Source organism: Engystomops pustulosus, chromosome 6, assembly GCF_040894005.1.
Source record: "Engystomops pustulosus chromosome 6, aEngPut4.maternal, whole genome shotgun sequence".
Lineage (NCBI taxonomy): Eukaryota > Metazoa > Chordata > Amphibia > Anura > Leptodactylidae > Engystomops > Engystomops pustulosus.
The window spans coordinates 66,424,763-66,435,945 of record NC_092416.1 but is presented as its reverse complement, the minus strand read 5'-3'; the positions used below and the strand labels follow the sequence as shown (position 1 = coordinate 66,435,945).

The 11,183-nt window shown below is 46.8% G+C and overlaps 1 protein-coding gene across 1 annotated transcript in view; it reads right to left on the bottom strand.

Annotated features, from left to right (window-relative positions):
• Positions 1 to 257: 257 nt before the first annotated feature.
• LOC140065753 (phenylethanolamine N-methyltransferase-like) overlaps positions 258 to 11,183 on the bottom strand; it is a 42,230-nt gene continuing 31,304 nt past the window's right edge. The window contains exons 2-3 of the mRNA XM_072113325.1: positions 987 to 1,164; positions 258 to 900 (exon numbers count right to left, since the gene is read on the bottom strand). Coding sequence (XP_071969426.1) covers positions 516 to 900; positions 987 to 1,164 — 563 coding nt within the window. The 3' untranslated portion in view covers positions 258 to 515. The remainder of the gene's footprint in view (positions 901 to 986; positions 1,165 to 11,183) is intronic.

Genomic DNA, 11,183 nt, shown 5'->3' with positions numbered 1-11,183 from the left:
AGATAAATAAGCATTAACTAACAAAACTAACTACCCAATATGCAAACATCCAGTATATAGAAATGCATATATATTTAGAATATAGGGAAAAGAAACATTGTAAACGTATTACTTCTCGACTGTATGTATGTTTGGGAAAAATTCTGAATAAAAATTTACATAAAAAAAAAAAAATTTGATTGAATCAATAGGGTTAAATATACAATAATCAGTATTTCATTCTTTATGATCACTTACCAATCAACAAGCAACAGACACAAAGTTTAATGCTTTATTTTATTTAACTATATCAAGTAGGTCAGCATATGGGTTGTCTTTTATAGAACTAAAAAGCAAATAAAGAACAGAGTAACAATGCGAAAGAAAATAATATCACATTTTATAGTGTTTAAGCGATAAGACTAAGTATTAGCAGGAAAGTTCTCAAAAACACAACATTGCATTTTTTCATTTGATTATTTCTGATATTCAGATGTATTGCAAATAAACTAAAAACATGCTGACCTCATATATTACTATTCTTCCTTATTGGCTGTTATACATATCACCCTCTTAACATGGGAAGTGTCAACTGTTGTGAGATCTTCAATAATAAAATTTTCTGCAGTGAGAGCCTTCCTAACAAAATCCTCAGTGTATTTGAATACATTGAGTTTCTCCTCCCCAACTTTTATATATGTTGCATTCAAAGCCCCAAATAACAGGAGGTGTCCTCCAGTTTTTAGCAGCCTTAAGAACTTCCTGAGATATCTTTTGTAATCCTTCTCGTCTTTGCTGATAACATCCAAAAGACCAGCACTGATGACAGCATCTGCTGGTGGCAGGGTTTTTGGCTGTGTCATATTTTCCTTCTCAGGGTCAATTTTTAAAAGGCTTTGAATTGTTGGTTTTCCGTGGTCACTAAGAAAAAATCGAAATAAAAAGAATTCTCAGTCAACATGAAAAGGATGGCAAGAGATTGAGTTACAAAATAACTAATATTTCACCTGTTTCCTTCTTTCTGCACATGAAGCTTTCCTGTGTCCACCAATATTTTCATATCCTTGAAGTCTCTTTCTCTGGCCTTTAAAACTATGATGTCTTTAAAATACTTATTGGCTGTGTACAAGTGATCAACTAGGCAACCAATGCTGAGGTCAATCAAGAGACCTTCTTTACCATGGCCTAAAAAAAGAAAGTTGATTAAAAATATATCTTAGAAAACATTGTGACACCTGTTAAATGTATGGTGTGACGGAATATATGATTATCAAAAGGTAACTTTATTGTATTTTCAAGACACAATAAGAAAAAAACCCGCAAACTTAAAAAATAATTACCATATACGCTGCGTTTTTCAGCACAAAAAATGTGCTGAAAAACCCTACCTCGGCTTTCATTCAAGTATTTAAAAAAACAAAATGTGTACTCACCTTCCAACGCCCACCTCCCCCGGCAGGTCCTCCTCTTTTCAGGGATGTCTGGCATCGGTTCTGTGCCAGTGCGCAATCTATCGCAGGCATCATGACATCAGCCGCTCGCTGACATTCTAATGTGTGCGACATTGCCAACCATTATGATGTCAGAAAGTGGTTGACATCATGGTGTGTGCGACAGACCGGCTGCTGGCTGTTATCTAAGGAGGACAGGGGCTGCAGCCTGTATACAAGAGGCAGTGGCTGCAAGCTGTATACTGGAAGCAGGGGCTGCAGGCTGTATACTGGAGGCAGGGGCTGCAGGCTGTATACTGGAGGCAGGGGCTGCAGGCTGTATACTAGAGGAAGGGGCTGCAGGCTGTATACTAGAGGCAGGGGCAGCAGGCTGTATACTGGAAGCAGGGGCTGCAGGCTGTATACTGGAGGCAGGGGCTGCAGGCTGTATACTGGAGGCAGGGGCTGCAGGCTGTATACTAGAGGAAGGGGCTGCAGGCTGTATACTGGAGGCAGGGGCTGCAGGCTGTATACTGGAGGCAGGGGCAGCAGGCTGTATACTAGAGGCAGGGGCTGCAGGCTGTAAACTGGAGGCAGGGGCTGCAGGCTGTATACTGGGGGCAGGGGCTACAGACTGCATACTGCGGGCAGGGGCTGCAGGATATATACTGGGGACAGGGGCTGCAGGACATATACTAGAGCAAAGGGCTAGCTATATACTGGGGGTATGAGATGGCTGTCTATTTACTGGGAGCAAGGAGCTTCTTGCTATATACTGGGGCATGGGTTGGCATGCTTTATACTAGTCTTATACTTGAGCAAATAGGTTTTCCCAGTTTTTATGTTAAAATTAGGGTTCTCGGCTTATACTTGGGTATATACAGTATATGAAAGCTCCAACTATTCTTCTTTCATATAAATGATTGTAACTCATTCATTCCCGGTTCTATAACTACTCTAATAATATAATATAATAGAGGAGAGTCCTTAGAACCTATATGCATCTAACTGATTTTGTTATGGTTAGATTCCCTAATGGTGTCATAGTCATTACATGGTATCATAGGTGAATCCTCACCCACTAGTGGAAAATAGTGTGAAGTGGCCCTAGTGATCAGTGCGTACCTGTAGCTTAGGAATAATTGCTGCAACTAGTTGGTCCTGGTGTGTAAATGTCACGGCTTAGAATCTGTTTCTCCACACCAAATATTGCAGACTTCGCATAACCTTCTTAAAATCTTATGATTTATTAATCTCATAAATCATGTGACAAAGGGAAAATGTTTTTTAGAGAAAAATTCTTCAAACAACAACTTTTTATGAATTGCTTCAGGAGGGGTCCAGTTTTTTGTTGCAAATAAACTATAGACCTGACCAGGCATAGCAAAAACTTGAGAAGTTGTTGCAGTAGAGTGCGAGAATTTTGTGTGAGTTTTTAGGTAATAGTTGCAAAAACCCAGCAGACTAAGCTGTCTAATATATCAACCTCTAAGACAAATCAAACAAGTCCAAAACCCAGAAAAGACAAACTTTTGTATTTCAATTTGATCAACCATGGACACATATTCATAGATCCAGGTACTGTGACGTTGGTAGTAGAGATGAGCGAACATGCTCGTCCGAGCTTGATGCTCGGTCGAGCATTAGGGTACTCGAAACTGCTCGTTGCTCGGACGAATACTTTGCCCGCTCGAGAAAATGGCAGCTCCCGCCGTTTTGCTTTTTGGCGGCCAGAAACAGAGCCAATCACAAGCCAGGAGACTCTGCACTCCACCCAGCATGACGTGGTACCCTTACACGTCGATAGCAGTGGTTGGCTGGCCAGATCAGGTGACCCTGGGATAGACTAGCCGCTGGCCGCGCTGCTCGGATCATTCTGTCTCTGGATGCCGCTAGGGAGAGAGCTGCTGCTGGTCAGGGAAAGCGTTAGGGTGTTCTATTAGCTTACTGTTAGGCAGGAGTGATTCTCAAAGAACCCAACAGCCCTTCTTAGGGCTACAATAACGTTCTACTTTTTTTATTTTAATTTGCATCTTTTACCATTTTGTGAGGAATTAGCAGGGGGACTTGCTACCGTTGTGTTTAGCTCTTAGTGGCACACATATCCATAGCAAAGACCGAAGTGGGAAAATTCAGTAGGGGTTGGATTTCTATTAGGCAATAACTCAGTGTCATCTCATCTGGCATAGTAGTGTGCTTCCTTTGATACTTGGCTAGAAAATAGCCATAGGAGAATACAAATAGCTTCTTGAAGCCTACAGTAGCGTTCTATATATTTGATTTCTGGTTGATCTGCTGGTGGCTGTAGTTTCTGCAGTGCATGTACTTGCCAATTCTGAGCAATTTGTAGTGAGACTTGCGACCGCTGTGTTCTGCGCTTAGTGGCGCACATATCCATAGCAAAGGCTGAAGTGGGAAAATTCAGTAGGGGTTGGATTTCTATTAGGCAATAACTCAGTGTCATCTCATCTGGCATAGTAGTGTGCTTCCTTTGATACTTGGCTAGAAAATAGCCATAGGAGAATACAAATAGCTTCTTGAAGCCTACAGTAGCGTTCTATATATTTGATTTCTGGTTGATCTGCTGGTGGCTGTAGTTTCTGCAGTGCATGTACTTGCCAATTCTGAGCAATTTGTAGTGAGACTTGCGACCGCTGTGTTCTGCGCTTAGTGGCGCACATATCCATAGCAAAGGCTGAAGTGGGAAAATTCAGTAGGGGTTGGATTTCTATTAGGCAATAACTCAGTGTCATCTCATCTGGCATAGTAGTGTGCTTCCTTTGATACTTGGCTAGAAAATAGCCATAGGAGAATACAAATAGCTTCTTGAAGCCTACAGTAGCGTTCTATATATTTGATTTCTGGTTGATCTGCTGGTGGCTGTAGTTTCTGCAGTGCATGTACTTGCCAATTCTGAGCAATTTGTAGTGAGACTTGCGACCGCTGTGTTCTGCGCTTAGTGGCGCACATATCCATAGCAAAGGCTGAAGTGGCAAAATTCAGTAGGGGTTGGATTTCTATTAGGCAATAACTCAGTGTCATCTCATCTGGCATAGTAGTGTGCTTCCTTTGATACTTGGCTAGAAAATAGCCATAGGAGAATACAAATAGCTTCTTGAAGCCTACAGTAGCGTTCTATATATTTGATTTCTGGTTGATCTGCTGGTGGCTGTAGTTTCTGCAGTGCATGTACTTGCCAATTCTGAGCAATTTGTAGTGAGACTTGCGACCGCTGTGTTCTGCGCTTAGTGGCGCACATATCCATAGCAAAGGCTGAAGTGGCAAAATTCAGTAGGGGTTGGATTTCTATTAGGCAATAACTCAGTGTCATCTCATCTGGCATAGTAGTGTGCTTCCTTTGATACTTGGCTAGAAAATAGCCATAGGAGAATACAAATAGCTTCTTGAAGCCTACAGTAGCGTTCTATATATTTGATTTCTGGTTGATCTGCTGGTGGCTGTAGTTTCTGCAGTGCATGTACTTGCCAATTCTGAGCAATTTGTAGTGAGACTTGCGACCGCTGTGTTCTGCGCTTAGTGGCGCACATATCCATAGCAAAGGCTGAAGTGGCAAAATTCAGTAGGGGTTGGATTTCTATTAGGCAATAACTCAGTGTCATCTCATCTGGCATAGTAGTGTGCTTCCTTTGATACTTGGCTAGAAAATAGCCATAGCAATAGGATAGGATTGTTTGGTTCTAAAAACTCAAAAAAAAACAAAAAACACAAAAAAAAACAAAAAACACAAAAAAAACACACAAAAAAAAAAAAAAAAAGTAAAAAAAAAAAAAAAGTTATAACTCTCATTTTAAAAATGTTTAACCCCAGGGCTAGGGGTAGAGGACGAGGGCGGGGACGTGGGCGTCCAACTACTGCAGGGGTCAGAGGCCGTGGTCCTGGGCGGGGTGAGACACCACCTGCTGATGAGGGAGCAGGGGAACGCCGCAGAGCTACACTCCCTAGGTTCATGTCTGAAGTTACTGGGACTCGTGGTAGAGCACTGTTGAGGCCAGAACAGTGCGAACAGGTGATGTCGTGGATTGCTGACAATGCTTCGAGCAATTTGTCCACCACCAGTCAGTCTTCCACGCAGTCCACCCATGTCACCGAAATCCCCACTCCTCCAGCTCCTGCACCTCAGCCTCCTCCCCCCCAGTCTGCCCCCTCCCAGGAAAATTTGCCATTTGAACCGGCATACTCTGAGGAACTGTTTTCTGGACCCTTCCCACAGTCACAAACCACTTGTCCGGTTGCTGCTGAGCAATTTTCCGATGCCCAGGTTTTCCACCAGTCACAGTCTGTGGGTGATGATGACCTTCTTGACGTAGTGGAAGTGTGTAAAGAGGTGTCCGACGATGAGGAGACACGGTTGTCAGACAATGGGGAAGTTGTTGTCAGGGCAGGAAGTCCGAGGGGGGAGCAGACTGAGGGATCGGAGGATGATGAGGTGACAGACCCAAGCTGGGTTGAGAGGCCGGGTGAACACAGTGCTTCTGAGACGGAGGAGAGTCCTCGACCTGAACAGGTTGGAAGAGGCAGTGGTGGGGCCAGACGGAGAGGCAGGGCCAGAGCTGGTGCATCAGCGCCACTGTCAACTAGTGAAGCTCCCGTGGTGAGGGCTCTTGCGGCGAGGGCTAGATCTTCAGAAGTGTGGAGGTTCTTTAAGGAAACACCGGATGACCGACGGACTGTGGTGTGCAACATTTGCCAAACCAGGCTCAGCAGGGGTTCCACCACTACTAGCTTAACTACCACCAGTATGCGCAGGCATATGAATGCTAAGCACCCCACTCAGTGGCAACAAGCCCGTTCACCTCCGGCCGTGCACACCACTGCTCCTTCCCCTGTGTCAGCTGCTAGTCAGCCCCCTGCCCAGGACCCTGGCCCAAAAACCCCATCGTCGCCTCCACGATCCTCCACAGCATCCACCAGCGTTCAGCTCTCCATACCCCAGACGCTGGAGCGGAAACGCAAATATAGTGCAACCCACCCGCACGCCCAAGCCCTTAATGTGCACATCTCCAGATTGCTTAGCCTGGAGATGCTGCCCTATAGGCTAGTAGAGACCGAGGCCTTTCGCAACCTCATGGCGGCGGCCGCCCCTCGGTATTCGGTCCCCAGCCGCCACTACTTTTCCCGATGTGCCGTCCCAGCCCTGCACCAGCACGTGTCAGACAACATCATCCGTGCCCTGACCAACGCCGTTTCTGACAAGGTCCACCTGACCACGGACACGTGGACGAGTGCTGCCGGGCAGGGCCACTATATATCGCTGACGGCACATTGGGTTAACTTGGTGGAGGCTGGGACCGAGACTGACCCTGGGGCTGCTCATATACTGCCGACGCCGAGGATTGCGGGGCCTACCTCGGTCCAGGTGTTTCAGGCCTACTATGCCTCCTCCTCCTCCCACCCCTCCTCCACCTCCTCCTCCGAACTACCATCCGTGGGCACGGCGCCATCAGTCGGTAGCTCTAGGCACAGCAGCAGTGCCGTCGCTAAGCGACAGCAGGCGGTGCTCAAACTGCTGAGCCTAGGCGACAAAAGGCACACCGCCCAAGAGCTATTACAGGGCATCACGGCGCAGACTGATCTGTGGCTGGCACCGCTGAACCTCAAGCCGGGAATGGTTGTGTGTGACAACGGCCGTAACCTGGTGGCGGCTCTGCAACTCGGCAGACTGACACATGTGCCATGCCTGGCCCATGTGTTAAATCTGATAGTGCAGCGTTTCCTCAAGACATACCCCAATCTGTCTGATTTGCTCACGAAGGTGCGCCGCATCTGTGCGCATTTCAGGAAGTCCAGCCCAGATGCTGCCACTCTCAGGGCAGCGCAGCGCCGCCTCCAACTGCCCGCTCACCGACTGTTGTGCGACGTGCCCACGAGGTGGAATTCAACACTGACCATGTTATCCAGAGTTTACCAGCAGCGCAGAGCGATTGTAGACTGCCAGATGTCAACTTCCACCAGAACTGGTAGTCAGGTCAGTCAGCTTCCTCAAGTCTACAATGAGGAGTGGACGTGGATGTCTGATATCTGTCAGGTGCTGAGTAACTTTGAGGAGTCAACACAGATGGTCAGTGGCGATGCCGCCATCATCAGCCTCACCATCCCGCTGCTTGGCCTGTTGAAAAACTCTCTGGTCAGCATGAAGTCGGAAGCTTTGCGCTCGTCACAAGAGACGGGGGAAGAATATTCCCTTGTTGATAGCCAAAGCACCCTGAGGTCTGTTTCTCAGCGCATATCGGAGGAGGTGGAGGTGGAGGAGGATGAGGAGGAAGAGGAGGAGAATGTTGGCGAGACACAAGAGGGGACCATTGTTGAGTCCTTCACTGTTCAGCGTGTATGGGCAGAAGAAGAGGAGTTGGAGGAGTTGGAGGAGGAGGAAATGGACAGTCAGGCCAGTGAGGGGAGTGAATTCTTACGCGTTGGTACTCTGGCGCATATGGCAGATTTCATGCTAGGCTGCCTATCCCGTGACCCTCGCGTTCAAAGAATTTATTCCAGCACCGATTACTGGGTGTTCACTCTCCTGGACCCACGGTACAAGCAAAATCTTGCCACTCTCATCCCTGCAGAGGAAAGGAGTGTGAGAATGCATGAATACCAGCAGGCCCTGGTGCACAAGCTGAAACAGTATTTCCCTTCTGACAGCGCTAGCGGCAGAGTGCGTAGTTCTGCGGGACAAGTAGCGAGGGAGAGTAGGCGAGCAGGCAGCTTGTCCAGCACTGGCAAGGGTACGCTTTACAAGGCTTTTGCCAGCTTTATGTCACCCCAGCAAGACACTGTCACCTGTCCCCAGTCTCGGCAGAGTAGGGCTGATCTTTACAGAAAGATGGTGAGGGAGTACGTAGCTGACCATACCATCGTCCTAAATGATCACACAGCTCCCTACAACTACTGGGTTTCAAAGCTGGACATGTGGCACGAACTGGCGCTGTACGCCTTGGAGGTTCTTGCCTGCCCTGCCGCTAGCGTCTTGTCCGAGCGGGTTTTCAGTGCAGCTGGTGGCATCATCACCGATAAGCGTACACGCCTGTCGACTGACAGCGCTGACAGGCTGACGCTTATTAAAATGAATAAAGGCTGGATTTCTCAGAATTTCCAATCTCCACCAGGTGAAGGAAGCTCAACCTGAATAATTGATCCACTCCTCCTCCTCCTCCTCATTTTCCTCCTTCTCCTCCTCTTTGTACAGTAAAGCAGAGGAAAATGGCTATTTTTTGACAGGGCCCACTGGCTCTTGCTATACTTCATGCATTTAATTTTTCTGGAGGGCCACCTACCCGGTCCTCTGTTTGAAACAATTTTTGTGAGTGCCACATACAGGCACTCAATCTATTCCATTTTTCTGGAGGGCCACCTACCCGGTCCTCTGGTTTGAACAATTTTTGGGACTGCCACATACAGGCACTCAATCTATTCCATTTTACTGGAGGGCCACCTACCTGCTCCTCTGGTTTGAAGAATTTTTGGGACTGCCACATACAGGCACTCAATCTATTCCATTTTACTGGAGGGCCACCTACCTGCTCCTCTGGTTTGAAACATTTTTGGGACTGCCACATACAGGCACTCAATCTATCCCATTTTACTGGAGGGCCACCTACCTGCTCCTCTGGTTTGAACAATTTTTGGGACTGCCACATACAGGCACTCAATCTATTCCATTTTACTGGAGGGCCACCTACCTGCTCCTCTGGTTTGAAACATTTTTGGGACTGCCACATACAGGCACTCAATCTATCCCATTTTACTGGAGGGCCACCTACCTGCTCCTCTGGTTTGAAACATTTTTGGGACTGCCACATACAGGCACTCAATCTATCCCATTTTACTGGAGGGCCACCTACCTGCTCCTCTGGTTTGAAACATTTTTGGGACTGCCACATACAGGCACTCAATCTATTCCATTTTACTGCAGGGCCACCTACCTGCTCCTCTGGTTTGAACAATTTTTGGGACTGCCACATACAGGCACTCAATCTATTCCATTTTACTGGAGGGCCACCTACCTGCTCCTCTGGTTTGAACAATTTTTGGGACTGCCACATACAGGCACTCAATCTATCCCATTTTACTGGAGGGCCACCTACCTGCTCCTCTGGTTTGAAAAATGTTTGGGACTGCCACATACAGGCACTATCCAAATTAAATTGTCTCCATAGCAGCCTCCACACGTTGTCTCCATTCCTACCTCCAAAAGTCGTCCATATAGCTGCCTCCATACATCGTCCCTTTATCAAACGAGGTGTGTCAGGCAGAAATTTGGGTTGTTTTCATGGATTCCACATCAAAGTTGTTAACTTTGTCGCCACCCTGCTGTGTAATCCACAAAATATACTTGCAAACTTTTACCATTTAGGGATATTATTTCAGCGCTTCTTGCGCATCTGTTTACATTCCCCTCACCCGCCATATCCTAAACTTATAAGAACGCTACTACACTTGATCTTATACAAAAGTGCTGTTTGGGGAGTAGCCTAGAGACAGGGGCTTGGATTTGCGAAAGCTCGCCTGGCAGCGGAGCGCCAGCTCCATGCGCATCATGCGCTTCTTGCGCATCTGTTTACATTCCCCTCACCCGGCATATCCTAAACTTATAAGAACGCTACTACACTTGATCTTATACAAAAGGTTCTTAGAAGTGCTGTTTGGGGAGTAGCCTAGAGACAGGGGCTTGGATTGGCGAAAGCTCGCCTGGCAGCGGAGCGCCAGCTCCATGCCAAGATCCAACTAACATAGTTTTAACTGCAGCACCTTTAATCTACTACTAGTTCACTGCCTCCATACATGGTCCCCTTATCAAACGAGCTGTGTCAGGCAGAATTTTGGGTTGTTTTCATGGCTTCCATGTTAACTTTGTCGCCACCCTGCTGTGTAATCCACAAAATATACTGGCAAACTTTTATCATGTACCGATATTATTTGAGCACTTCTTGCTCACCTCCTTTGGTTCCTCTCTGCCACCCATTGGTTTGAAGCCTGAGTCCATTTAGGGTATGTCGCCATGACACTCTCTAGCCTGCTGCCGCTGCCTCTGCATGCCGTCCCCTATAGTGTCAGGGTCAATTATTGCATGTTTTAGATGCTATCTAGCTTCATTCTGTCACTCTGTCATGGCCATGCTGTTGCCCATAATTTTGGCATAATGGTGCGTTTAAGCAGCCTCAGAGGCATCCATGCATGCTGCCCCTGCTGTTTCCTGTCCATTTCCGTGGTGTTTCCATCCTTTTCTGAGGTTCCCAGGTGTTTGGCCAAGCTTCCCTGTGCAGAGCCTTGGTCCCCTTGAAAAATGCTCGAGTCTCCCATTGACTTCAATGGGGTTCGTTATTCGAGACGAGCACTCGAGCATCGGGAAAAGTTCGTCTCGAATAACGAGTACCCGAGCATTTTAGTGTTCGCTCATCTCTAGTTGGTAGGCTTCTTATATTTGTTATCCATGGCCTCCATCCTTCTAAAATGAACTTTTAGCCTGAGGGGCTACCCTAGCCCCTTTCTAATCTTGCTTTGTGACAGCCTATAATGCCAGATCACAAAGGGGCCAAGGAAGGAGGCCATGGATAAGAAATATAAGAAGATTACCACAGTCACTGTGCCTGGATCTATGAGTTTCCCTGGTTTATCATTCTGGATTTTGAAGGTAGTTTTCCTTAAGTAATAAAGATCTTAGGCTGAACTATTAAAAGGTCTCAACACTATGGTTTTATGTGGAGTTATGGAGTTATGCCACCTTGTTGTGATAATCAAAGGAAAAAGGTCCCACAATGA